This window comes from Cyclopterus lumpus, chromosome 9, assembly GCF_009769545.1.
Source record: "Cyclopterus lumpus isolate fCycLum1 chromosome 9, fCycLum1.pri, whole genome shotgun sequence".
Classification (NCBI taxonomy): domain Eukaryota; kingdom Metazoa; phylum Chordata; class Actinopteri; order Perciformes; family Cyclopteridae; genus Cyclopterus; species Cyclopterus lumpus.
In genome coordinates, this window is record NC_046974.1 from 12,377,770 (window position 1) to 12,405,071 (window position 27,302).

The 27,302-nt window shown below is 43.2% G+C and overlaps 1 protein-coding gene across 11 annotated transcripts in view; it reads left to right on the forward strand.

Annotated features, from left to right (window-relative positions):
- The window catches only part of LOC117735799 (probable E3 ubiquitin-protein ligase HECTD4), a 37,764-nt gene extending 11,863 nt beyond the window's left edge, over positions 1–25,901 (forward strand). For 2 of the 11 annotated variants that reach the window (XM_034540657.1, XM_034540658.1), the window contains exons 10-76: positions 223–336; positions 450–590; positions 681–916; positions 1,007–1,149; positions 1,296–1,378; positions 1,466–1,571; positions 1,731–1,851; positions 1,959–2,087; positions 2,486–2,610; positions 3,074–3,251; positions 3,335–3,438; positions 3,646–3,844; positions 3,984–4,103; positions 4,187–4,291; positions 4,424–4,587; positions 4,825–5,070; positions 5,666–5,858; positions 6,011–6,115; positions 6,219–6,307; positions 6,393–6,565; positions 6,957–7,092; positions 7,161–7,305; positions 7,412–7,578; positions 7,795–7,941; positions 8,040–8,224; positions 8,377–8,530; positions 8,620–8,900; positions 9,048–9,234; positions 9,330–9,411; positions 9,560–9,762; positions 9,910–10,045; positions 10,241–10,423; positions 10,549–10,713; positions 10,810–10,979; positions 11,218–11,333; positions 11,447–11,550; positions 11,917–12,078; positions 12,194–12,342; positions 12,477–12,556; positions 12,844–13,007; positions 13,163–13,400; positions 13,499–13,635; positions 13,737–13,863; positions 14,396–14,533; positions 14,656–14,792; positions 15,452–15,612; positions 15,704–15,885; positions 15,962–16,182; positions 16,287–16,417; positions 16,527–16,732; positions 16,843–17,022; positions 17,326–18,725; positions 18,813–19,020; positions 19,110–19,333; positions 19,499–19,644; positions 19,740–19,843; positions 20,206–20,329; positions 20,657–20,847; positions 21,031–21,177; positions 21,293–21,412; positions 21,509–21,664; positions 21,750–21,853; positions 22,194–22,415; positions 22,508–22,674; positions 22,792–22,987; positions 23,162–23,384; positions 23,812–25,901. In XM_034540657.1, coding sequence (XP_034396548.1) covers positions 223–336; positions 450–590; positions 681–916; positions 1,007–1,149; positions 1,296–1,378; positions 1,466–1,571; positions 1,731–1,851; positions 1,959–2,087; positions 2,486–2,610; positions 3,074–3,251; positions 3,335–3,438; positions 3,646–3,844; positions 3,984–4,103; positions 4,187–4,291; positions 4,424–4,587; positions 4,825–5,070; positions 5,666–5,858; positions 6,011–6,115; positions 6,219–6,307; positions 6,393–6,565; positions 6,957–7,092; positions 7,161–7,305; positions 7,412–7,578; positions 7,795–7,941; positions 8,040–8,224; positions 8,377–8,530; positions 8,620–8,900; positions 9,048–9,234; positions 9,330–9,411; positions 9,560–9,762; positions 9,910–10,045; positions 10,241–10,423; positions 10,549–10,713; positions 10,810–10,979; positions 11,218–11,333; positions 11,447–11,550; positions 11,917–12,078; positions 12,194–12,342; positions 12,477–12,556; positions 12,844–13,007; positions 13,163–13,400; positions 13,499–13,635; positions 13,737–13,863; positions 14,396–14,533; positions 14,656–14,792; positions 15,452–15,612; positions 15,704–15,885; positions 15,962–16,182; positions 16,287–16,417; positions 16,527–16,732; positions 16,843–17,022; positions 17,326–18,725; positions 18,813–19,020; positions 19,110–19,333; positions 19,499–19,644; positions 19,740–19,843; positions 20,206–20,329; positions 20,657–20,847; positions 21,031–21,177; positions 21,293–21,412; positions 21,509–21,664; positions 21,750–21,853; positions 22,194–22,415; positions 22,508–22,674; positions 22,792–22,987; positions 23,162–23,384; positions 23,812–23,948 — 11,717 coding nt within the window. In that variant the 3' untranslated portion in view covers positions 23,949–25,901. The remainder of the gene's footprint in view (positions 1–222; positions 337–449; positions 591–680; positions 917–1,006; positions 1,150–1,295; positions 1,379–1,465; positions 1,572–1,730; positions 1,852–1,958; positions 2,088–2,485; positions 2,611–3,073; positions 3,252–3,334; positions 3,439–3,645; positions 3,845–3,983; positions 4,104–4,186; positions 4,292–4,423; positions 4,588–4,824; positions 5,071–5,665; positions 5,859–6,010; positions 6,116–6,218; positions 6,308–6,392; positions 6,566–6,956; positions 7,093–7,160; positions 7,306–7,411; positions 7,579–7,794; positions 7,942–8,039; positions 8,225–8,376; positions 8,531–8,619; positions 8,901–9,047; positions 9,235–9,329; positions 9,412–9,559; positions 9,763–9,909; positions 10,046–10,240; positions 10,424–10,548; positions 10,714–10,809; positions 10,980–11,217; positions 11,334–11,446; positions 11,551–11,916; positions 12,079–12,193; positions 12,343–12,476; positions 12,557–12,843; positions 13,008–13,162; positions 13,401–13,498; positions 13,636–13,736; positions 13,864–14,395; positions 14,534–14,655; positions 14,793–15,451; positions 15,613–15,703; positions 15,886–15,961; positions 16,183–16,286; positions 16,418–16,526; positions 16,733–16,842; positions 17,023–17,325; positions 18,726–18,812; positions 19,021–19,109; positions 19,334–19,498; positions 19,645–19,739; positions 19,844–20,205; positions 20,330–20,656; positions 20,848–21,030; positions 21,178–21,292; positions 21,413–21,508; positions 21,665–21,749; positions 21,854–22,193; positions 22,416–22,507; positions 22,675–22,791; positions 22,988–23,161; positions 23,385–23,811) is intronic. The other 9 variants (XM_034540660.1, XM_034540663.1, XM_034540661.1 and 6 more) reach the window with 8 other exon arrangements.
- The last annotated feature ends 1,401 nt before the right edge of the window (positions 25,902–27,302 follow it).

Below are 27,302 nucleotides of genomic sequence, written 5' to 3' on the forward strand. Positions count from 1 at the left end.
AGAAACGCTATATTGAAATACGCACATAACTTTGCTGCCAAGCAAATAGCGTATCTGTGCTTGTGTGCACATGTTTCAATTAGGTATTGTGCAAAATCTATTGTGGAATTGGGTATTGTGCAAAACATTTATATTGTAATCATTAATTATGTATTACCCAATGATTTGTACTATCAAATTAATGAGTTTATCCACTAAACCTAACTTTACATTTCTGCTCAGTCTTAGCTTCCAGCTTGGTTTTTAACCTGGCTGACGGTCAGTTCAGCAGCCGTGCAGACCTCATTGATGCGCCTGGAAGTTCTTTAGGCAGGGGAGCCCAGGTGGCGGGGCTAGGTGAGCTCAGCGTTTGTTACATTCTCCTCTTATGTGTCAAGCTCACAGAGGATAGTTACACAATGCATGGCCATTTTAAATGACATATCATTCTGTAATCTTTGACTTCTTAGGAGCATGTTATGACGCATTGAACAACTTGATCTGGACCTGCTCCAGTGATTACATAGATCAATGGTGCAATCCTGGGAACCAAGCCTTTCATCATGTGTGCCATAGACTCGGTGTCAGCCATGTCATCAAAGAACCCAAAGGTAGATAAATACTGCCTGGAAACCACCAGATGTTCTTTGTATCGGGTCAAGTCAGACATTTGAACATCTGCAAAACTTGTCCTTTCACAGAGGAAACTGTGGGCACTGGCGAGGTGATCAACCAGCTGCTTCATCATGTAGGTGCTATGTGTATCCATCAGCTCAACCTACTGGCGGCTGGCAGCAACAGCCTGCCGCTGGGGGCCCTACTGGGTAAACAACATCCCATCGAGGCACGTCACTTCAGCAGCATCTGTGACATCATGGAGAAGGCCATGGTCAATGGAGATACATGCATCATCCGCTGCATCTTGGTGGTGTTCCAGGTCAGTTAGAGGTGTAGCTGTGGACAGTTTCGCTGAAAAACAATAATTTTCTTTGTTTTTTAGTTTTGTTTTTTTCTCTGTTCTGTCCAGGTGGTGTTTAGGTTTTTCAATCCTCAGTCAGAGCAGAATAGGGAAAGTGTGCGTCGTTCAGGCCTACTCCTGTGGCAGCTACTCATGGCTCCGAAGGATCAGATAGGAGCAGAGATTCAGAGAGAAGTGTGCCTGGCCATCAGGTAAGTTGGAAATTCCACATGTATATAGATGTTATATGTGTAATGGATACAAACGGATGTTATAGTTAAATTGCGTTTTACTTAATCAGTGATCATAATGGTATTCACATAGGCTTTCTTTGTTTACTTTCTCTCTGTCTATGTAGTTCAGGCCTGAATACTTTGTATCAGGGGGAGGCTGAACTCAACAAACTGCTGAAACTGGTTTTAACTGAGGGTGACTATGACAGTAAAGACACCTTTTGATATAACTGCCATGTACACTGATTTGTGATACATTTAGCTAATATTCTGCGTATTTGTATGTGACACTCAGGTGAAAGGAACAGTGGCCTGTCTCAACTTCGGGATGTCATCCTTACCAACTTGGCAGACCAATTGCAGAAGAATAGATTTGGGAGTGAAGAAGAGGACTACTACAGGTAAGTGGCTATTCTGTAACTATAGAGTGCACTATAATTTCTATTAGCCTTTGATAACGGCACAGAAAAATGTCATATGATAGCTTAAAAACACAAGTTAGCTCCCGGTAGGTCTATACTTGTGAATCACAAAGTGATAGAAAACGCTCTCTTTTACAGATTGAATGATGAGCTGCTGCACTGTATCCTGAAGACTGTAGTACGGGAATCCTGCCTCGTCATTACCAAATGTCAGACTGTCGCTCGAGACGACTTCCAGAAGCTGCTCTCCACTGTGCCAGTATGACTCTCAGTTCAGCAGAATTAAATGCCATCTGTGTTGATTAAGATCACATGTTTTGTGAGATTTCACTTGCACAAACTAAAGATGGTTTTCCCTCTCTGTAGGTGGTCTCCCCTAGTCTCCGCTACCTCATGGCTGTTCAGAACCACCTCCTCAGTAACACCATTCTCATCCGTCCGGATGATAGCGACGACAGTGACAGCTCCCTACAAGGGGATACAATGAAGGTACAGGTAAACACCCCCTTTAAATACCCCTATCTCTGTGCACGTGTCAATGAGAGACCAACCCACCAAACAGAGCAATGGGAGAATGTTCTTTTACTGCACTGCATAGTAATTTATGCTCATTGCACTCTTAATAATATCAGTTAACAGTGCGATACTAACTAAGGACATGTTTCTTCTTCTTATCACTAATCATGGTTACTGATAAAAGGATGAAAGTGGAACAGTCTCATGCAATCAAACAGCTCAGATTAAGCTAATACAAGCTAAAAGTTTGTTTTAGTATGCAGACATAAAATTAAGGAAATTCTGTTTGTATAACTTCCGTATTGCATGATGGTCATTGAAAATCTTGAAAGCCGTGTTACGTAAGTTTGGGCATATTATGTGTGCGTGGTCCTCAGGAGCTGCAAAGCAGTATCCTATCCCTTGCAACCAAGATCTTGGTGGGATGTGATGAAGTGCTGGAGACCCTGCAGCAGGTGACCACAGCTCTGATTAACAGTGACATCGCTGACAGAGAAACCAGGTGAACTTTTAACTGCATCTGTAAAAAAATAAAACCTTTTTCAGGGTGGGAAATGACTGTTCTGTCAGCCTGCCAAAGTAGCTGCTGGATACCTTCTCAAAATCTACTAGCTATCTACTTATTTTATTATATTGCATGAGCAGACTTTTAATGTTAATCTGTGGTGTCATCTGTATTCTCATCAAACCATGTTACTGACAAAAAATACAACCAGACATAATGTTCTTTTTGTTGGCTCTAATGCTCTATTTCACTGTGAAACAAGATTTCGCTAAATTTGGGGAATACCTCTTTTAGGAAGAAAAAAAGGGGGTGTAATAAATCATTTATGGATGCAGTTTTTTAAATTTGTATTACTGTGGCTTTGTTTTACATTACAAATGTCCCTATTTCTTGTCTTGTTTTTTTTTTCTTTGGATTCATACCACTAACATTCAATGTGTTCTCTCTTCTTGTTGTTCAGGTTGAAAGGCCTGGAACAGGTAACTAAGGCCACCATGCTTGGGCACCTGCTGCCAGTGCTGCTCACCTCTTTGATGCACCCCAACCTGCAGACCCTCACTCTAGCTGACGCCCTCATGCCTCAATTGGTGCAGCTGGTCCTCTACACCAGCCAGGTTGGAGTCTTGCCAGTCCAAAAGGCAATTCTTGCATTAAATTAAAGGTTCTTGAGTAGAAAAAGTAGTCATCATTCAAGTATTCATTTCCAATCTCTGTTTTCCAGACTGCCCTAGTACTAAAGACTCAGTCTCCACTTTTCACTGAAGAGCCTCCACCTATGGGTGGTTCTCTTGGGCTGGGGGCGAAGGCATGTGCTGCTGATGACAAGTACGTTTTCTGAAGGTCCACCAAGAGAATGTTCACAAATAATTCTCATTAAATCCACCTGATTATATATTGGATCCTTTTGCTGGATAATTAAGTATTTTCATAAATAAATGATCTTGGAAGAGGTTAACATAAGTGCCAGCTGTTTTGTCTCTCACAAACTCGGTTTTCAAAAACCACATATTTTATTTGTATCCTTGATATTAGAATTCTGGACGAACGAGAGGAGCCTGGTTTCCTGACTGGGCTGAAGATCCCTGCCCCATGGGCTGCTGGGAAGACAGTAGAGACGGTGCACCCTGTGAGGGACAATTATAAGTTCAAGGAGACGGTACACATCCCAGGGGCCCGCTGTCTGTACCTTCGTTTTGATTCTCGCTGTTCCTCACAGTATGACTATGACAAGGTACTGACTCTCTCAATACACTGTAGGTCCAATGGCCATCATCCCCTGTAACTCTTGCATACATTTTGTGTAATTTGACAGGTATAGCAACAAACCTGTTGGGGATATTTTGCACTAAATGTATTCTCTGATGTTTTAGTTGGTTCTCTATGCTGGTCCCAACACCAACAGTCGTAAAGTAACAGAGTATGGAGGGAACACTCTGGGATATGGCAGTCGCAGTGTCTTAGGGACAGGATGGCCCAAAGACCTTGTCAAGGTAAAATAAGCTGTTTTACACAAATGTATACTGTGAGCACATGCATTCTCGAAGAGCTACAGTTTGTCTGTGTCCTGTTTTAGGTTGAAGGAGACACAGTGACGTTTTCCTTTGAGATGAGGAGTGGACGTGAACACAACACCCCCGATAAAGCCATGTGGGGGTTCTCCTGCACTGTCAGAGCTCAGGTAAAACGTGTGACCACTGGCATGTCCCAAACGTTTGTAATACTGTTGTTGAATCAAACTGGCAGTCAGTGTGGAACATGAAAAACAACAGCTAATTCTGATGATGCTATTTGTTTTTGTTTTTGTTTTCAGGAGTCATCCGAGGATGTCTCTGGAGGCCTCCCCTTCTTGGCAGATCTTGCCCTGGGTCTGTCAGTGCTGGCTTGCTCAATGCTCCGCATTCTCTATAACGGGCCAGAGGTGACAAGAGAGGAGGAAGCCTGCCAGGATTTGCTCTGCTCAAAGCTGCTGCAAAGGTGACAGTTATATGAAATTGATATTGATTGCCAGTGTGATTAATATAGTACATTGTAAGAAACGGTTTATTGCCAAATGCGTTTGGACATACAAAGAATTTGGCTTTGTGATTGGTGCATAACAGTATCCACAATTAGTTTACGTTCTTGTACTATTACATATGAATGGTACCTCATTTAACACAGAAAAACTGCTGGCATCCAAGATTACTGACTGATGTTTTCTTTTTTAATTAGGTGTCAGTGGCAGGTGGAGGCGAATGGTGCAATCTCTCCTGCTCTCACGCCCAGCCCTTCCCCTCTGCCACTCACTATTGAGGAGGATCGGGAGTTCACTTACCCCTCTGATGTGCTCATCCCACCCCCAGGCCTCATGCCAGGGACTTACTTTGACTTACCTCGTATCCGCCTCCCTCCAGGCATCATGGGTAGGCTACGAGAGGTGTCTGGAAGGGCTCGACCACAATTCCGTCCCAGCATCAAGTAAGAGAGTCATGCTGTCACGGTACACAGGGTATGCAAGTAACATCATTGCTGTTCATAGAAAAGAAACTCAGTAAAAACATTGCTGAAATGATTAAGTGCTGCCAACCAGGCTTTCACAAATCCAGGCAGAAGTACAGAAGACTAAGGAGAGGCGAAGCAACATTTTCTAAGAATGTGCAATTGTATGTAGTGTACAGAAATGTACAGATCCAAGCCCACAGTTTATTACATATTGTATTATTTAATAAAATATTCAAACTGTTTTACAAATAATCAGACTATCCCTTTGAAGTCCTTGTAATTCTGATCACAAATTCTGTCTTAAAATAGAACATTTTGACTTTTGGATGTCGTCCGGCTTTGTTCATACAGTACATTATTGATTCAATTCCTATGGCTGTTTTTAGTAGTCACCATTAGTTTTCCTCTCGGTATTGTAGCTCTTCTCATTCATAGCAGCCATAGTTGGTTAGTTTTTGTTTGTTTATGGGATAAGGAATGTGATATTGCTTTAAATTGAAGTGACAATGTAAAACCTTTGTTTTTTTGTCAAAATCATAACTTTTTTTTACTCAACCATTTATTTCGTCAGGGAGGTGATCAGGCCAGATGTTATGGAGGAGGTTATAATATCCTGTGTCATAAAACACCTCAGCCTGGTGGATGCCCTTCAGTCACTTGTCAACTACCAGTACCGTGAGGACCACGCCGAGGAGTACGACCTTGTCTGTAAGATCATGGCTGAGACCTTCAAGAAGATCAATGCTATGGAGCGTCAGCTGCAGGTGAGCTTCTGTTAACACAGTAATTGAAAGGTGTTGTTGCGAAGCTAAGCCACATTTACATCACCTTTTTATAATATCGTTAATCACCAGTATGCTGTTGGAGTTCTGCTGGGAGTCTTACTCTGTTTAATTATCTCTGGTGTTACTTTCAGAGTGTTGGAGAATTGGAACAGAAGTGGCAGAATGAGGTAGAGGAGGCCCAGCAGGGAAAGCTGGAGAACAACACTCCTTTCTTTCACGACTACCACTTCTTTGAGGTACCCTGCTCTTCACACAATTACCAACTTTTCCTCTGGAGATTATACCATTACCACAACAATTTGCTTTGATATTCATAATTATTTTTTTCTTCTTCATTAGAACAAAATTAAGGAGCTGGAACTACTTTGCTCCCTGAAGGAGGTTGCACTAGATTTTAGTGATCTGGAAAATGTTGTCCTTGGCTTGAGGCAAGTGATTAAAATAATATCCTTGCACTTGGAGCAGATGCCATGGGTCAGATTGTGTAGTAACATTACATGTCTGCAACTACAGGGAGAAGTTCTTTCAAGAGGTGAACGTCATGCATCTCAGAAGTAGCACTTCACTGGCCAAAACTAAGGCACTCGTGAAGAGTCTGATGAACCGGACTGAGCTGCTGCTCCATGTAACCATTGCTCCACATTGCAGAAGCCTCACCACCACACCTGCTGGCACACCAGGTCCAGGTACGCAATATCTTATGTGTCCTCTTATGTTACTAATTAGCAATTATTTAGTATTGATAACTAACCTTGTTGGGCAGCAGGGTTGGGATTAGATCTTTGTTCCTTTTTAATTAGATGTTTAAGTTGCATAATGTCAAACACTCACACTATTGAAACATCCATCCACTTGTGTTTCTATGGGTACAGTTATGTAACTTATATAGGAGTCAGACTTTAATAAATTTAGATATATATTTTGTATCACAGCCTTATTTTTGTGAATCAATATTTTCATCTGTCAATGTTTTAGTTTTCAGGCCTTGTTTGAGTTGCTCCAAGACATCAGTCATGGCAGACACAAATGCTGTGAGTTTGATTCTCATCTAATTTCTCCACAATTGTTTTGTTCCAGCCTCTAAATCTGTATCAGACGCCAAGACGGTGATCCCCATGGTGAAGCAGCCGGTCTTCCTACGCAGCATGTCAGCACCCTCCGATTTGGAGATGATTGCTAACCAGGACTTAGAGTTTACACACGCACCTCAAAGGTATTTGCCTTTTTTTTGTTTGAGAATCATGTAAGTGAACTGGAGGTGAATTCATTTTTAACCTTTAGACGGCGACACCACCCTACTAGTCATCGCAGCAGCTCATTTACCCTGCTGCAGTCTCTGGCCAACGAGGACAGCCGTGACAAACCAACATACAGTGTTCTGCTGGGGCAGCTCTTCGCCTTTATCGGAACTACTCCTGATCAAGCTGTAAGTCTTCTTTTTTGTGTGACTTGTTTGTTGCCATAGCTGCATGCTAATCTTTAAGTGAATTATAGTCTGACATTGAGATCCTTTATACTGGTTATTTCTCTAGGTGTCGAGCAGCAGTTTTCTGTCTGCTGCGCAGACGCGATGGAGACGCGGTACTACACGGAAGCAGGCGCTTGTTCATATGAGGGAGTTGCTCACTGCTGCTGTCAGAGTTGGTGGCGTCACCCACCTGGTGGGGCCTGTGACTATGGTACTGCAAGGTGGCCCACGGTAAGAAAGAGGGGGCTATAAGCAACAGCAACAATCCCATCCTAGTCTACTTGTAATACAAGTGCAATGTAGTATTCAGATTACAATATAAAACATTTTAATGTAACTGTAAAACGATGCTCGAATGTGTCTGGTTCATGTGTGTGTGTGTATATATATGTGTATATATATATATATATATATATATATATATATATATCTGTGTTTGTGTGCCAGGATTGAGGAGCTGACCTGCGGTGGAATGGTAGAGCAGGTGCAGGAGGCCTTTGGGGAGACCATGACATCTGTAGTGTCACTATGTGCTCGCTACCCCATTGCTTGTGCCAACAGTATTGGCTTGCTTTGCACAATCCCCTACACCAGGCAAGATGATTCATCTTGCATTCTCTCTTTTTTCATTTGTCTCTGTATTACTCAACCTTCAGATTCCTTACCTCCATTTGTTATCTATGTTGTCACAGGAGTGAAGAGCAGTGCCTGGTTCGGAGTGGTCTGGTCCAGCTCATGGACAGCCTATGTAGTTTAAGTGGTCAGAGGGAATGCAGCTCGAATGAGAAGCAGACCAAAAAGCAGAAGGTGGCAACCATGGCTTGGGCTGCTTTCCAGGTTCTGGCTAACCGCTGCATTGAGTGGGAGAAGGTGGAAGGTAAGTTATGCTTGGATCAATATACCTCAAAATATGAACTTGTGCACATTAAGAATGTTTTTTTTTCAAATGGCCAGAGGAAATGGTTACACACTAAAATGTTAGTAGTTTGTTGTAATGGTTTGTAATTTTTTTCTTTTTTCTCTTTCAAGGCGGGTCTACAGATGCAGTGCACTCTGGTCTGGCACGGCAGGTGTCCAGCCTGCTAACAAATCACCTGGCCAGAGCAACAGAGTGTTGTGGTAATCAGGCAGCTGGCAATGATGCCTTACAGGATGTGCTCAGTCTGCTCAATGACCTTTCCAGGTAAAACGTTTTCATGTATTTTTGGTTTGCATCATGTATGAAAAATCATCATTTATTTGTATATATGTAATTTTTGTTTTGTATTTCAGGAGCCACATAGGGAAAGCTATCCTGAGCCAACCGGCTTGTGTTTCTAAGCTCTTGTCTCTGCTGCTGGATCAGAGACCTTCACCAAAGCTGGTGCTTATCATCCTGCAGCTATGCCGAGCTGCTCTGCCTCTCATGAGTGTGGAGGACTGTGGTAATGTGGCCCTGCCATCGTGGAGCTACTCAATTAACACGCTAGATGCTGAGCAACAAGATGCGAGTGACCCTGCCTCACGCATTGCTGCCTTGCTTCTAGCCAAGCTGGCAGACTATGTCGTACCAGGTTGGTTTCTCTTACCTAGAAGTACTAAATATATATTTAGTAAATGTACTTTTATGAAAACATTTAAATACCAAAACATGCTGGATAGTAATAACGTTATTTTCTCCCACTAATTATTATTTTTTACAATATTACCTTTTTTACCAGGCTGTCAGACCCTCCTCTCCCCCAGCTCTTCTGAGCCAGACACTAGTTTGTCCCGTGCCAGTTCCAAAGGAGCGCTGAAGTCTGAGGATGCTGGGGAGGAGGGCGAGGCGGTTGATGGCAAGCTATCAATCTTTATCCACAAGAGAGAGGACCAGTCATCGCATGAGGTCCTACAACCGCTTCTCAGGTAAGTTTTCCACAAATGTCTTTGCCATTTCCCATTAGGGAGCTTAGTCTGGGTTTCTATGACATGAGTGTTCTTCCATCCACTCCAAAATGTAGCAGCTCAGAGGGACGCCCCTTTCGGCTTGGCACTGGAGCGAACATGGAAAAGGTGGTAAAGATGGACAGAGACATGACAAAGGTCAGATTTTAACTGAAAAGAAAAGAAAAAAAAAGAAAAAATCACCCATAATTTAAAAGCACATACTAACAATAAAACGTCCGTGTGTTCTGTAGCTTTAATCCAAGTGTCTTCCTTACCGCTGCCATCCTTTTTAAACCATCTCTAGAGTGGCAGCTGTGAAGTGATCACAGAAGAGGCCGCTGCTGCCCTGAGGAAGGCCAACAAGTGGGCTCAGTCGGGTCTGATAGTGAGTGTTGGTCCACCTGTAGAGACTCTAGTCCAGGAGACCACTGGAGGCGTCACCACTGGTGACAAGAAGAAAACTGCTCAGACTGCTGTGTGTAGGGACAGGAATGCTGAACTGGCCAGGTAAATAAACAATAATTATTTTCCTGTATATATGATTCATCATTCAGTTCTAGGCATCAGTACATTAGGTGTGTGTGTCTGTGTGTGTCTGTGTCTTATCAAACAGTGTATGTGACATTTTCTGACTTTTACATTTATCTTGAACAGGTCGGACCCTGTCAGGCCATTCATTAGTGGTCATGTGGCCAACAGTATGGCTGCTGAGGTTATTGCTCTGCTGCATAGCCTGCTCACTGCCCCGGAGTCCAACACCGCTCAGATCTGGACTAGCACTGCTGAAAAGGTAAATAACTACTATGTGTTGGACTTTATCAGAATGTTTCTGCTCATTAATGGTAATTGATAACATGTTGCTTAAAATAGGGTTGTAAACAAATATATAAATAATCAGAATTTCTATCTAGACTGATTTGAATGTGGTTCTGTATGATGCTGTTTCTATTAGACCTAATACTTTCTCCATTGGGGTGTGTTGTAGGTTCTCTCCAGGGCTCTGATGTTTATCCCTCAGCTGGGGAAGTATGCTGAGAGTATTCTGGAGAATGGGAGCAGCAGTGGCAGGAAACTGGCTAAGCTGCAGGCAATTGGCAGACAAGCTGTTGCTGCACTTTGTGCCCTTGGAGGCTTTAAAGAAACTATTAAGATCGGCTCTGAAGTCCAGGTTAGTGAAGGCAGAGGAATCGGTGAACATGCTGTACTTTCACCACAGAAAAAAGCAATTCAACATGTAACATTTTCCCCTAAAAGCTTAGAAATGTTGACATTGTTACTGTGATTCCTTTGCAGGTTGTAGGTAAAGGAGTGCTGGGCAGTGTGGGCATAGTTATGTCCATCAATGAACAGGAGGGCATTGCTACTGTGAAGTTCCCTTCTTGCGAGTATAGGAGAGCTTGTCAAGCCTCAGACATCCTCACAGTCCCTATTTCACGCCTCTGCACACCCAGATCGGAGGTATAGGTTTCAGCTTTAAACACAAAACGGTCCTTTTTTTATGGGAGTATCTGCTTCATTCTCACTTGTGTCTCCCTTTCTACCCTTCCCCAACAGGCTCTTCCCCTCTATAAGCTCTCAATTACAGAAAAGGTGGTACAGGCAGTGCAGTCCATGCTGCTGCCACAAGAGGGCAGTCTCTCCATTCACACTTCTCTGCCAGCTACAGGAGATGGCTCCAGCCCGGTAATGGCTGCAGTTCGCTTGTTGGCTGAAATCAGAACCAGGTTAGTGAACACTTGTGTAGATCAGCATATGTGCTTCAAAAAGGTCAGCCTTTCTTTTTAGCCCTCCAAGTCATCAGTTTAAACTGTTTTTTCCTTAATTGTTTAAGGTTGAGTTATGTTGTTTTAATGTGCTGTATTTAAAATGTAGGAACCTTTTTGAAACTGATCCTGTGATTAAATGTAAAAAATCTAATTGCAGTTTCACTGCAAAAATCCTTATGTTGTTAATGGTTTTCAGGGCATGTCTGGTGATGGCGCAGCTCCTGGAGGATAGCTCCTTCTGTGAGGAATTCATCCAGCAGTGTCCTGCTGCTGTCGAAGTTCTCAACCTTGTTGCCCAGGAATGTAGCCCCGGTGAGCATGCATACTGGCATGACAAATCATTTGAGTAACCAAAAGCATTCATGTACAATACAGTGTATTTGGTCTGTAATACATCTTTCACTTAGTTCTGTCATCTTGTGCAGGGGAGCGTCTCGGCATGGTCGAGGCTCAATGTGAAAGAGTCAGAATGCTGTACCGGGACTGTGCTCGGCCTCCTCCTCCACCACTGCAGACGGACAGACGCCAGGTGGGAGTTATTATATAGTATAGGTTTTGTTTTTATTACTATAACCAACAACGCCAGCAAGAGAGACCCCCGTCATGCAACATACATGTGGACTGGATGCAGCTGGAAATACATCTTGGAAGAAGGTGGAAAAATAATTGTTTGTTTGAAGAGGGAAAAGCTCAGTTATTGCTTTTTCTGTCTCTGCAAAGAGAGACTAAATTCAGTCTTAAAAAGTGTTTATGGAAAACCACTCAAATCTGTTAAAATTGACAAAGAGCTAAAGGCCAGAATATTACAGTATGAAATTAATATATTGCTGCAATCCTTAACTCACATTTTGATAAATTTAAATCACTTCTCTCCACATTCCTTTTGTCTCATCAGCCCAAGGAGATCACTTGGTGTCCATCCAGAGTGTTCCCTCCAGTCCGTGCCTGCATGTTCTCATCCCGTCTGACCTCTGTCACCTTCTTGGCTGATCCAAGTGCTGGAGGAGGCCTGCCCAGAGGCACCTTCATCTATGCCACCTGTCCTGTGCCAATTCAGGTGGATACATGCTTTAATTTATACCATCTCAGTGTATTCTAGTAGTAGGATAAAAGCATGCACTGATACTGCAGCATGTCCAAAGTCTTTAATGTTCTTCTTTTTGCCCCTGCAGGCCCCATCTTTTTACTGGGAGATAGAAATTGTCTCCTATGGAGACTCTGAGGAGGACAGTGGCCCGATTGTGTCCTTTGGTTTTGCCACTGAGGCAGAGAAGAGGGACGGAGCATGGACCAACCCTGTCGGCACATGTCTGTTTCACAAGTACGTTTGCCTGCATATTAACTGAGATCCTCTTCCCACTGCTGTGTCTCGGACTTGAGTGCTGACTGCTATTCTTCTCTTTTGTGGTCTTCCCTTTTTGTGCGCGCGTGTGTGTGTGTGTGTGTGTGTGTCAGTAATGGTAGGGCAGTGCATTATAACGGCTCCAGTCTGCTGCAGTGGAAGAGTGTCAGGCTGGATGTGGCTCTACTTCCTGGTGAGACAGTAGACAAAATATATTTTTCTTCATATACAGTCTACTATCTCTTTTGTTTGATGTAGTCAACTGAGAAATCCATACAGCGATGTATGTTATGGATTTTAACTAAACTCCTTAAAGCATTGTATCCTATCTGGCTGCCCTTTCAAAAGAAACTAATTTGCAAGCATATGCTGCTTCCTAAACTCAAGCTGTATCTAATTATCGCATGTTTTAAAATATGTCATAACCTGTTGACATTAAGTTATTATTGAGAATGTGAACGTACGTTTTCATGAACACAGGCGATGTGGCTGGAATAGGGTGGGAGCGTTCTGAGGGCACTCCTCCCCCACCTGGTCAGGCCCCTAAAGGCAGGGTCTACTTTACCTACTGTGGCCAGCGGCTCTGCCCCATCCTTGAGGATGTAGCTGGTGGAATGTGGCCCCTGGTACACATTCAGAAAAAGGTGGGTTTCTGTTGATATTTCTAAGCTATAATTTGATCACTCACAATATTTCATACGTATTATACTGTATAATTTTCTTTGCGGCTTCAGTGACATCATTTTCCCCTCAGGGTTACTGCAGTTAATCTTCTATTCGTCTTTCCATTGTTTTGTAGAACTCAAAGATCCGCGCCAACTTTGGAAGCAGGCCGTTTGCATACGCAGAAGGCCAAGCACACAGAAATGCGGCTGACTTGTGTGTAGACCTTGCAGAGGAAATAAGTGCAAATTTTGAGGCACTCCCCTTTGCTATGGCCTCAGACAGTGATAATGATGCAGGTGCAAGTGTTACCTCGGACTCTGGTTCTCATGGACCCCCTTGTCGGATTGCAGCCGTGGCAGTTTCCCAGCAACGTATGTTTATCACCAGCCTTCTCTTCTTAAAGTTCATCCTTGTCATTTTACTTCTTTGAGTTAGCAATGTATTTGTTTCTCCTTTCCTGTTGATACAGAGTACAACAGCGACCTGTCGTGCCATTACAAAGTTGAGCTGAGCTTTGAGAACCTGGTCACCTCTGGTCCTGAGCCTCATCCTCCTCCTATAGCAGATGATGAGAGTGATGACGAGGATGACGATGATGTCCCAAGAGTGAGTGAGGTCTCCTCTTATCCACACTAAGTGGACAACGCTCCAAATTAATTTCAAGTTTCCACTCTTCATTGTTCATTTGTATTTGTGTTTTATTCTAGGAGGACCACTATGCCTTGCTGGTAAAGGCCTGGGAGACCAAAGTATTCCCTACAATTCGTAGGCGGTTTCGTAACGAGGCTGAAAGAAAATCTGGCCTGGACCAAATCAAAGGAGCTCTGCAGCTAGGTAAAGAATGAAGAAAATCATTTAAATCATAACCTAAAAGTCCAATGTAACACATAGCAAATTACCACAACATATAACACTCTTACCCATGTTGCCAACATCATTTGATCAAGGAGTTGACTGGTCAATAGTGATTTGTTTAATATTTTTAAATAAAGCTGTCAAGACATTTTACTTTGCAATTGATTATGCAGCTCCTTTGCATGTTTGTTCCACAAAACACTCTTCTACTGTCAAAACTATTACTACTTTATTGTTAATAATTCATCTGAGCTCATGCAATATACAAGTAGGGCACTGTCATAAATAATTTTTCGGAATGTATTGTCCTTTGAGAAATCAGTACACAGTGAAGTTACCTTAGTGCTTCAAGTAAATTTGACAGGAAATTAATTGACAAAAGGAGTTTAAAGCATAAGCTTGATGTCACATTTTTTCTGTTCATGTTACGGTAAGCTTATTTGGTAATTATAAGTTAAACAAGGATACCTTTGACACTGTTTGTCTTTGTGGTCTATTTTACTGACAACAGGCATGGTTGACATAGCAAGACAGACAGTGGAGTTCCTTTATGAAGAGAATGGCGGCATTCCTCGTGACCTCTACCTCCCTACCATTGAGGATATCAAGGATGAGGCCAACAAGTTCACGATTGACAAAGTTCGCAAAGGTACTATTCACCTACATTACTACCCGTATACACTTTAAGTTCAAATTGGCTAACTTCAGGGTATGTTGTCAGTAAGCACTGTAATATAACTGCTGTTTAAATAATTTGCTTACTCAACACAGGCTTGACTGTGGTCATCCGCTCTCCGGACAGTAACAATACCAACAGCACTACAGGAGGGACAGCCCTGCCCAAGTTTGCCATTCGGGGCATGCTGAAGACTTTTGGTTTGCATGGAGTAGTGCTTGATGTGGACTCTGTAAGTACAAATACTTGATGATTCAGTGTTTTGCGACATTATTGGAAATGTATACACTAACTGGTTTGGTGTAAATCAATGAATGAATCATTTTATTATGAAAGACACATTTACACCAAACAATACCAGTTTTTCTTCCCACAAGGGGAGCAGGCTGGTCACATATTAATTCAAATTATTTTACCAAAAGAAAAGGGAAAAGAAATACCTGGTAAAGATTCTCCTCTTGAGCTCCCATGAGTTCCTTAAATATGGGGCCAATTAAAATGTCTCCTTTTCATACAACCATTTTGTGTCGTCGTGACTCATATCCATCATCTGAGTCATATCCTTTATATCAATAAAGTTTCCAGTACAAACAACCATAAAATAAAATAAAGGATACTCATTGATTCACCCACTGGGACGAATTAGACTTCCAAAGCAGTGTTTCAATATCAAAAGGGAAATTACCAGCTCTTATTTGGACATGAATATATCTATCTTTTCTTTATTAAAATAAAAATAAAAATGTCAGTAGAATAATCATATTTAATTTCTCAATAAGTACCCAACTTAAGTTGATACATTTTCACTTATCAAACACCTGCTCTTCTGCAACATACAAAAAATCTATATATATATATATAATGTGTCTTTTGTAAACTTCAACTTTCTAGGTGAATGATCTAGTACAGGTGGAGACCTACCTGCGCAGTGAGGGGGTGCTAGTGAGGTATTGGTACCCTATTGAGATGCTGGAGCGCCCGCCTGCTGGATCTCGACGGACTGCGGCTAATGGCTTAGTCTCCTTAGACAGTAGCAACATTCAGATTCATAGGTAATGTATGAACCTAATGGGAATGAGCATAATAGAATTGCATCCTGCACCGGTGCTTAAAATAGTGTCTTGTTTGGCCGATTTGCTGCAGGGAACTGCTTCGCTGTGAGAGCGCGCTGGCTCGGCTATACTGCCGTATGGCCTTGCTCAACATCTTTGCCCCAAAGAGTCCCCACACCTTCACTCGTCTCTTCCACATACCTGCTATACGTGACATCACCTTAGAACACCTGCAGCTGCTGTCCAATCAGCTGCTGGCTCCACCCCTCCCTGGTGAGTATCTATTTTTCTTGTGAATCACTGAGTCTCTCAATGTAATAATAACGTTTCCGTTCCATTTACTCTGAAGTTGTTCTTCTTGTAGATGGCACTATTAGTTCTAGTTCTATCCTACTGGCCCAGTCGATGCTTCACAACCTCCAGGGCCAAAGCTGCTCTCCCTCAGAGCTATTCTACCAGGGCAATGCTCAGCCCATCCGGGAGTGGCTGACAGTGGCCATCACCCGTGCCTTGCATCAAGGAGAGGAAAGCCTGCTGGAGCTCACTAAGCAAATCTGCTGCTTCCTACAGGTTAGCTCTGCCAATCAATGCCTGATTTAATAAACTTGCCTCTGGCTACCTGCCCAGTTTGTAAAAATGCTAATCTTTTCATACAATTCTATTCATTTTGACAGAATTCACCAGAGCAGTTTACATCTGAGGAGTTTCCTGTGACTGAGTCGAAGGTAAGCATGGATGTCAGCTTCCCAGGTGCTGCATTTGTGATCGTATCGTGCAAGGAGAGCCAGCTAGGCTGCCGCAAAGAGTGAGTTCCTCAGTAATGTTCAACTTCAATTCATGATTAACTCATATTTCTCACCAACCATTTTCTGTAAAATGTTTTAAATTATCTCCTGTCTTTTCAACTACATTAGCTCCAGCCTGTACAAGGCCCCATGGGCTCGAGTCATGGTGTATGGCCTAGGTCACAAAGTGCGTAGAAATGGCCAGCTAAATCTGATGGAGGCGGTGTGCTATCCTCTAGATGCCTCACCTACCAACACAGGCCTTACTCCCCCTCCCACCACCAACCAATACCCCTCTGTTATCATACCCACTGATAAAGTGCACATCAAACTGGGTGAGTATCTGAAACCAAAAGAGGAATTCATACAGACTGCTTCAACTTCCAAAGATTAAAAACTGTTCCCGGATTAAATGTAATTTAATATCGCATTGTCTTGATTCTAGGGGTGTCACCTCCTCCGGGTGCTGTGTTGGTGTTGCACTCCTTGCCACTGGAGTTTCCTCTGGCCATGGCATTTGCTGAACAGCTGTTGACTTGGAAGCTGGGTGATGGCAATGAGCAATCAGAGGACGAGCTGGACACTGTGCCCTCTTCTGTGCTGCTGCAGGTGTTAGAACTTCTAGGTAGGTTGACCACCAGCTATGACTTTAACGATTTTCTTTTTTTGACAGTTGGATATTATTGAAAATTTTCTGATTTTAAAAATACATACAAAGACAAACATAGGATGTGTTACCTCTTTCAATGTAGGATTTCAAGTCTTTGCTTGATTTTTCAAAACTGCACTCCACCTTACTTACAAAGTCATACAACTTCCATCTTATAAATGTTATTCCCTACTCGTTTCTTTGAAAGCTTGCAAGATAAATAATAACAAATATACTAAACTTTCAGTGTTTTCTTTGTTCTTGTTGTTTTTATTTTAGGTGGTTTGCTTTGGACTACTGATCTTGCTCCCTCCATAAAAGAACTCCTCTTTCACTTGTTGGCTGAGCTTTTACGGAAGATCCACCACTTGGAGCAGCGCAAGAGCCCCGCTGGTCTGTCCAGCTCCATTGCTTTGCTGCTTAACCCCTGCCTCGCAGTGCTCATGGCCCTGCAGACAGAACTCCGAAAGCTCTACGACAGGGAGACGCAGGGATGGACTGCTGGAGGGGCTGGAGCAGGGGGGTCTTCGTCAGGAGGTGTTGCGTTGGCTCTCGGGGCGGAGCAGAGCCGGTTTTCCACCTATTTCCACGCTCTGATGGAGGTGTGTCTGGCTGTGGCAGAGGTGACACTTCCCCTAAATGTTGGTGGATCTTCAGTGGGAGCCCTGTCCTCCACCAGTGCCCCCAACCTTAGTGACTCTTCTTCATCCTCATCATCGTCCCCAGGCCAAACGCCGCAGAGCCCCAGTCTTCTATCCAAACGTAAGAAGGTGAAGATGAAGCGTGAGAGAGCAGCGGCTGCAGTGGCGGTAGCAGTCTCTGGGAAAAGGGGAAGTAGAGGTCCACGGTTGTCAGAGAGTGACAGTGCCCTGCTGAACATGGCGGGTAGTAAACCTGAGGACATGCTGTGGTTTCACCGCTGCCTCACTCTCCTGATGATTCTTCGACATCTTGCTAATAAAGACCCACAGGGCTTAAGTGTGACCAGTGACGCAGTGACAGATGCCTGCCAAGCCCTGGTGGGCCCCACTGCCCACAGTCGCCTGCTAGTGCTCTCAGGTATCCCCACACACCTGGAGGAGGCCGTGGTTCGAAATGCTATCCGCAGGGCTTGCAACGCACATGGAGGGCTCTTCAAAGATGAAGTCTTCATTCCTTTGCAGGAGGAGGACCCCAAGAAGCCCAAAGCTGGAGCTGAGGTTTCTAGTCCTCACGATGGCAAAGCGGGACCTGAACCTGAGCGACCCTTCCCCAACAACGGAGGTCCTGAAAGTCCTGACAGCTCGAGCAGTGTGACTCCAGCTATGAGTGTCAGTGCTTCAGCTTCTACCAGCCAGACTTCGATCTGCAGCTCCTCTCAGGGAGTGTCCCGCACTGCCAGTGAACTTTCTGTCGATCAGGAGCTGTTGGCTGTTCCAGGTCTCACTCCTGCTGCTGCAGCTTCAGCTGTTACATACCCCCAGCAGGGACCCCAAGACCCCCAGACTGTCTCTAGTCAGGAGAGTCTAGACACCTCGTTGTGTAGTACAGGAAGCCTGGGGAGTCTGGGCAGCTTGGGGGAGCCACTCGACAGCGCAGAAACACCGTCCATGTCAGATGGGGGCTCTATGCATACGGTCACCTCACTTGAGAGCAATGCAGTCATGGCTAGGCCCATCAAGGGTTATGCTGTCATTGAGGTGGGTTGATTAAAAGCCCAATAATAGATCTAAACCATTTGATTTTGTGTTGTTTAAATACGCTCGGTTTTCTTGTGTTAATCATAGGTTCGTTCTCGGGCAAAAGTGGAAAAAATCCGTGCCAGTCTTTTCAACAGCAGTGACCTGATTGGCTTGTCCAGTCTTGAAGGTGAAGAGGAACTAATGGAGATGACCAATGAAGAGATCCTCACAGCCTCCAGTGTTAACCAAAGCCTGTTTGACACACAGGGAAGCTCTGCCCTTGAAGACTACTTCCTGGACAAGTCAGTCAGAGGTTGGTGTTTGATTACCATCTTTTCTGTTTTTTCTACACCATTCCACGAGTTCTGCCAAATATTTAATAATCAATCTCCATATTTCAAGGTGACAAGCTTGTACCCGGAGCACGAGATGTCCTGACGGATGTGTTTAAGAGCTGCGTGCACTCAGAGCAGATGCTCAGCCTCACTCCGGCCAAGCCAGTGAAAGTGTCTGACATTTACCTCAGCAAGGAACAGATCAATGCTCAGACCCCTGGCAACCTACTGCATACTTTCTTCACCAACGTTAGACATCCAAAGAAAGTACTTGAGGACCAGCTTACTCAGGTATAATAGAACACATTGGCAGCAAAGATGTCATTAAATGCTGAATCCTTCAGTGATCGTTTTGAAATTCTCCCCTTCCTCCCTCTGAAGTCAAGCACAATAAGTACATTGTTAAACTACACTGTATGTACCTTCATGTGTGTCAATATGATTTATTTGTACCAGATTCTTAGAAAGTACGGCACTCCCAAGCCCAATAAGAACAAATACAGCAAAGCAGGAAAAGAACAGCACCAAGGCAAGGTAGTGAGCACCAAAAGGCCCATCACCAAGCCTCCCACCAGGGAAAAGTCTGTGCTTCACAGTGTCAGGTGAGTAATGTGTTTTCAAGCACAAGTTTAGATACATTTACATTTTGGCACAATAATGCTAATGATTAAACTTGCCGGTCTCCTGACTCTACCAGGACTGCTCTGAGTGAAAAGAAGACCGTCCTAAAGCCAAAATCTCCGGAAAAATCAAGAGCTGATGAGAAGGAAGTGGAAAAATCTCCTGCTAAGAAAGCTGAAGGTGGGCAGTAATGAGACACACTTTGACAACACAAGTCACTGAATACCAATGTTTCAGTTCTAGATTGTGGGGTTAAAGTAGTGTTTGCAAAATGTTTCCAATGGAGACTAAATTGTTTCTTAAGAATTACATAATTATCTGTATCCAGAATCGCCTTTGCTCACCCCTTCCTTTGCTTAAATTTGTGTTTCATCATGAAAATTAGTCTATTAACTGATCAATCCAGTGACAAGCAAAGATTTCGGCTTTTGTATTAGTTTTATAACACTTAAAATGTAAAGGTAGTCTTTAGCTTTCCTACAAGAGTTAAATCTGAGTTCTGTTTGGAAACCAAGCTGCCTCACATGCTGCTTTGTCTTAAGTTCTTGAGGAGAAGTACCTGACACTGGAAGGCTTCCATAAATTTGCTGTTGACCGTGCCAAGCAGGACATCCGCAGTGTCTGGAGGGCGATTTTGGCTTGTGGTTATGACCTCCACTTTGAAAGGTGAGACTGGGGAACGTCATACCCCAAATAACCAGCCGGCAGAATGCTGTAAGTTGTAAATTGTCACATAAGCAAGCAACATGTGCCCTCTTCAAAGAAACGGGTCACTTCTGATCAATTTCCAAGCATATAATTCAATTTTAAATGTCTTCATTGTCACACTAGTTATGTAAGTTTAATGCAGCATGACATCTGCCTATAAGGTTTGCACTGAACACAGAATACTTCTGTGTATCTCGCATCCAAACACCTTCATCTTTGATAAATTGCTAAGTGACTAAACATTATGGAAGATCTCTATTTAACTGCAGCTGTCCTCTGTACCAGGTGCACCTGTATAGACACTCGTCACGCCCAGAAGGCCTGCAGAAAGTGGAACTTGGAAATGGACGTGGCATTGGTCCAGTACATCAACAGGCTCTGCCGTCACCTGGCCATCACACCAGCCAGACTACACCCCCATGAAGTTTACCTGGACCCTGGTGATGCTGCTGATCCTCGTGTGGCCAGCCTGCTCAGTAAGTACACCTCTCGTTTGTTGCTGTCTGTCACCAAGATGAACAAAAGTATTTTTGTTCAAATCCAAGGCACACACAGTCAAATATAGTGGTACACATGCATACTTGCTACATTCTGTAAGTCACACTGGCTTAGTTGTTTTGTCATTTAGTACACTTTGACTTGTGTGTGTGTGTTTCCAGATGTACCCATGGAGAGCCTGCGCTTGCGCTTTGCTCTTCTGCAGTCCCTCAACAACAGCTTGGAGAGTTTCTTCCTGCCGCTAGTGGAGCTGAGACAGACACTTACCTATCAAAACAGCATTGCAGTGCTGTTATGTGAGGCCAAAGGTGAGCAGGATCTCAGAGAGGGGACATAATGGGCCAAGTTGGTTCCACTGTAGGAAACCTGCCTTGGTAAATCTGTATAATTTCCCTCACCATCTACTTTCTCCACTGGTTACAGGTCTAATCTTCTACGACACTAAGGTCACTGTAATGAACAGAGTACTGAATGCTACAGTACAGCGTACAGCCGACCATGCTGCCCCAGAGATTACACTGGACCCTCTGGAGATTGTGGGAGGTATGCATTCCTTTTACTTTATTATTTTCCATTTCCTCTCACTTGTACTGGATCTTTGCAAACATCCTTTAAATTGCTCTGGCATCTGTTCTACAGGTGAGATCAGATCATCGGAGAACACATATTTATGCCAGGCAGCACGCCAGCTTTCTTGCGTGCCGTCGTCCCAGCTTTGTGTGAAACTGGCCAGTGGAGGAGACCCGACCTATGCCTTTAATATCCGCTTCACTGGAGAGGAAGTTCATGGCACAAGTTAGAATTTCTCCATCACATCTTTTTTTGTACTGCCCTGCTGTTTTCAGGCCTTACTGTAGCTTCGATGAATCTGTCTCTCCAGGTGGCTCCTTCAGACATTTCTTGTGGCAGGTGTGTAAGGAGTTACAGAGTTCTGCTCTTTCTCTGCTGCTCCTCTGCCCCAGTGCTGCAGCCAACCGTAACAAGGTAAGGTTTTTCAGGATCTGACATGTTTTCAGTATGACCTTTTTATGACTCTCTTGTTCTTCCAACAAGGCCAATATACAGTATGTCCTAGCTTGGACTGACTGCCTGCAATCTCAATGTTTCCTCACAGTTTTGAAATGTCAATGACAACATTAAACACTAAACTGTGGTGACATTTTTGAGTGCAATAACAAAGCAAGTGCTCTGTTAATTACAATCTCTAGAATGGAGGTTTTCTAGTAATCATATCTGGGGGGTGGGGGGAGGGATCATATCTAGCACAATAAAGTTAACCAAAGATGATGCAATATTAATCTTTGTTGTTTGTTGGTGTTCTCAGGGGAAGTACATTCTGACGCCTTGCCCTATCAGCTATGCAGAAGAACAGTTGTTGCACTTCTTTGGTCAGCTTCTTGGCATCGCCATCCGTGCTGATGTGCCACTTCCTTTGGACCTCCTGGGCTCCTTTTGGAAAGGTCTGGTGGGCGAGTGCCTCGACCCGGAGCAGGACCTGCAGGAAGCTGATGTGCTGACCTACAACTACATCAAGAAGTTTGAAAATGTAAGGGACCAGTGGTGTATACCTCATGGTGTTTCCTGCTAATACCATTATTCTATTGACCTTAACGTGCCTTTTGTTTTCTGACCCTGCAGACGAGTGATGAGACGGAGCTGGAGGCCCTGTGTGCTGAGATCTCCTCCCTACACCATTCGGGAGAAAGCCCTGACTCTCCCAGCCGGCCCTGCTGCACATTCACCTATGTCACTATGATGGGTGATGAGGTGGAGCTTTGTCAGGGTGGTCGTAGCCTCACCGTCAGGTACAGGAACCTTTACCTTAACTCAATCAACTTTTTCAAAACTGCATTTAGAATAAGACCGAGCTATTAATAGCCTGAAATATTTTATACATTGTGTGCTTGTTAATGTTTGTGAAGCTGGGAGAATAAGGATATGTATGCGCGGGCCGTGCGGAGTCTTCGTCTGAGGGAGCTGCAGAACAAAGAGTGTATGACGGCGGTACGTGCAGGGCTCGCTTCAATCATTCCCCTGCAGCTGCTCACCGTGCTCAGCCCCCTGGAGATGGAGCTGCGCACCTGCGGCTTGCCTTACATCAACCTGGAGTTCCTCAAGGTATGTATGTTTGGAGGTGCCTGTTGAAATCTGTGTAAACATACAAACATATTTTGCAAACCTGTTGTGGGCCAATCACTAATAAATATGGTTTGCATGAGAAACACCTTATTTTCCTCCAGGTTAGTATTAATACAATGTCATCAAAGTATGCCCTGCTCTCTCCCTCTGTAGGCTCACACCATGTATCAGGTGGGTCTGATGGAGACCGACCAGCACATCGAGTTCTTCTGGATCGCCTTGGAGATGTTCACTCAAGAAGAGCTCTGCAAGTTCATTAAATTTGCCTGCAACCAGGAGCGAATACCATTCACCTGCCCCTGCAAGGATGGGGGGCCGGACACCGCCCATGTTCCCCCTTACCCCATGAAGATCGCCCCTCCTGATGGAGCTGCAGGTAAAGGCTAACACGTTTTCAACAGGGCTGTGATTGGACACAGGGGGTGCTATCTCTGTGTGGGGTTCTTCTTAGTGCAGAAACTACTGATAGTGATTATCAAAGCCCCTCGTCCTGTAATCTGTGATAGACTTTGAATATGTTGTTTGTCATATCTTGTTTTTAAATTAATAGATGTTCCATGTCAGGACACCCTGTTTCCTTTGTCACTATTTAGAATGGCAGACTAAAACAAACTGTCTACTCAGGTTTACTACAGATAAGATACGTTAACACTAATCGTTATCACCTAGACGAGCTGGTAATCACAAACACTTTCTACCCTGCTGCAGTTTCTTGTAAAACTCCAGTAGTAAACATACATAACAAGACTCATTATGCAAGAGAAGTAATTTGAGGTAAAGTGACCTGTTTCTCTTCTCTCCAGGTCAGCCAGACTCGCGCTACATTCGCGTGGAGACCTGTATGTTCATGGTGAAACTGCCCCAGTACACATCTTTGGATGTGATGCTGGAGAAACTGCGATACGCCATCCACTACCGCGAGGACCCTCTGAGCGGTTAGGAAGACTTGACAACCCCATGTTCCCAAGCGTATACAGCTCTTTTACGCTCTGCTGCTTCAACAAAATCACACATTTGATTTCATTTTATTTTGGGTGGCTATTAACGTTTTGCATGTATATCCCTGCTTTTTTTTTGTTGCAGTTTAAACAAATATTACATTTCATGATATGTTTGACGCATTTTTGTGAAGAATTCAGGGAAGATAATCTGACACTGTTAACACGTGTCTGTTCTGGTTGCACTGAGTTTGAGGGTGGCATTGGAGTGAAACAACTGTGACACACTTTTTTTGTTTGCCTTTCCCTTCCCCTACCTTTAACAGAGGGTTTAACAAGTTTCAGTCAAGTTCTGTGAATTTAACAACTAAATAGGATGATTTCAGATCAGCACTTTACAGTTGCAAATTTAATTCAAGATTGCTGAATCCTCTTTCTGATAACATTTTAGTATTGAAAGCCCGGTTTCAGCAAAACTACGAATTGTGGAACTTTGCATTGCTGTGAAGGCAACAAACAAACAAACAAACTGTATCTCTCCTAATGCTTAACCTTGCTGCCTCCCTCTGTCTCCCCTCTGTGGGGGCCTTCGCTGTAGGAGCCTCTCTCCAGAGGGTGATGCTGGATGTGTGTGAAGAGAAACCCATGATTTCCATAGAATTATCTGACGTTTGAGAGGCAGGTACGACTACTACCAGAAAAAAGGAAATGTAAGATGAGCAGGCACAAGATGTAAACAAGTGCTGTACAGGATATTATGTAGTTTACTGCCTGTTTAATATGAACTTCTAATGGACAAACTAACGTATGCCTATATAAACTGAATACATTTTATCCAAGTCTCTGCAGAGAGGGTATTTAAGTCGTGTAAAAAGTCATATTAATCTATTGGTTCATGAAATTGCTCTTTGATTTTTGGAGTAGCTGTGTAGGCATGTTAGGTCAGGTAGATTGGACGATAGGAGAGGCCGGCTGGCTCTGATATGCTTGCGTTTCAGGGTTATGAAATCCTGTGTGGCTTTGTGAAAATGGGAAGAGACCTTTTCAAGAGCTGCCCTCCTACATGGTTTGTGTGCTACTGCTACTGAATGTGCAACAAACCCCCCTCGCACCCCAACATACACAATCTACACGCATAGGGGAGGGGCGGCGGATTATCCTGAGTTCTGCCTTTTCATAATTTTCTTTATTGAAAGAAGAACAGGGTCTTGCTGGTTTTCTTTGTTTGTTCATTTGAACCATAACCAAATATTTAGCTGTGTAAAATGTAATCGAGAGGCGGGGGAGGGGGAGGGGGTGTAAATAGACTGACGTTATGTTTGTTTTTATTAATTGCTAATTCACTTCACCTTTATAATTTTTGGTTTTGGTTTGCACTACTCTTCCAAGAAAATATTTGAAAATGAGCAAACTAGGCAATGTCTGTTGGATATCCAGTTTGTTGTGTTGTTATTTTTTATGAATTTTGGAAATACCAGTAATCGTATCACCTTTTTGTCTTGTACTCAGATGGATTCAATTTCTTCTACTCATGGTGAAACACGTGTTCTTGTATGAGTAAAATCACCATTTTACTTGGATAGAACTGAAAAACATTTGACGCATATTGGATTGTCGAATTGCTTGCAAGTTTTTGTTTTGGTTCAGTTCTTTTGAAGGGTGACATACCGCTGCTAACAGGGACGCTCTCTCATCTACTTCCTCCTCCTCCGGGGGTAGATAAGGTTATAAAAAGGACATGTCCATACAAAGAGGTGTTGCGATAAAATGTGTGCTGTACATTTACTTGATATTTATTACAATTATTTATGGTTGCATTAACTTAACTTTTACTGTCTTACCTCTGCTCATCAGAAACTTAACATATCTAAAATGGATTATACAGATGTAAAGAATCAGATGGCATTTGAGATTTCTGTGTCACAATAAAGAAATGTCTTCATCTACAAATTCAATTGTTCCCTCTTATGTATTTTATATTTTGACCCACAACATGTTTATGCTTACTTTTAAGGTCCCAATGCGATTTGGGAAAAACATGTTTTCTTTTGCTAAATCCTCTGAAAACGGGACATTTGCATACTTTACTGAACAGCGTTGACTTGGTGTAGCAGACATGCCTGTTACTAGTGTGCATAGACAATGGCTGTTGGTCATGATGAATGATGACTGTTTTGTCTCCTTTTAGGACATGCCTTTTATGTAAGGACCCCCTAACTCTGGTTATGTCACCAGACACCTTTTCAAATGGGCCAGGCCAGTTCCAGCTGGATCTCCAGGCATGCTCCTCACCGGCTCTCACTGTCCGTTCAGCTCCTTTTTATATGCTTTTTATAAAGGAACCATCGAGAACTACATGTACTATGTTTCATCAGCAAATATTCCTAACTAATAAGTTTGATATTTCCGCTGCAAACTCAGTTGATAGGAGATATGTATTACATGTATATAGCTCTTCAGCTGACCTGGGTTGGGTTGGGTTGGGTTGTCCTCATATTTTGATTTAATATGTCTAGTTTTAATACCATGTCGAAGGGGTTACCCAAGAGGAATGTCTCCAGTATATTTCAAAGGAACCAACCCTCACTTACAGCTGTCTCCCCTCTCTGCGACATAAGGGCCCGCCCCCTTTTAGTGATCCTCAGACCATTGAGTAGCTAGCAAAAGTGCCACTTCCCTAAAATGCCAGCCAATTGAATGCTGGTAAGTTCAGCAGTCAAAAATGTCTGCTGTGGTCATGCAACATGTGATTGATCCAGTAACGGCTTATGTTTAGCAACCAGTGAGGCCACTTGGTCTGCATGACAATGCTGTTTACTCAAATCCTTTGTCTAGGATGTCGTTGTTGACCAAATTATTATTTTTTAAGTTTCTGGTCGAATATAAAACTTTAAAATGTTCTCATTCATTCATAAGGGATCACATCTGGTTTCAACTATTTCCTCTACTTGTCAAAGCACTCACTGAGAGGGGAACTTAAGTGGAACATAAGCTACTGAGACCAGAGCTATTAATGAATTGTTATATTGTGTATTTCATGGTCATTAAACTGTGGCCCCAATGTGTGGCACTGTGCTGCCACGGTTTAAACATCCCTGTCAGAGGTTCAAATAGCAAATGCAACACATGTACAACATGAAGACATACAGTATACACATTGTATATAATTAAGTACTTTGGATTTTTCCTTTGGATGCATGTTTTGAAGAGGAACATATATGATGATTTCCAAAGTCTATAGTCATCAGAGATATAGAGTCTAAATTACAGCGCGATTGATACTGGATTTTTAGAATACCACTATCAACACACTGGCCAATAGTGGGTTATCTTTTAGCTTCAGTATGAAAATGATT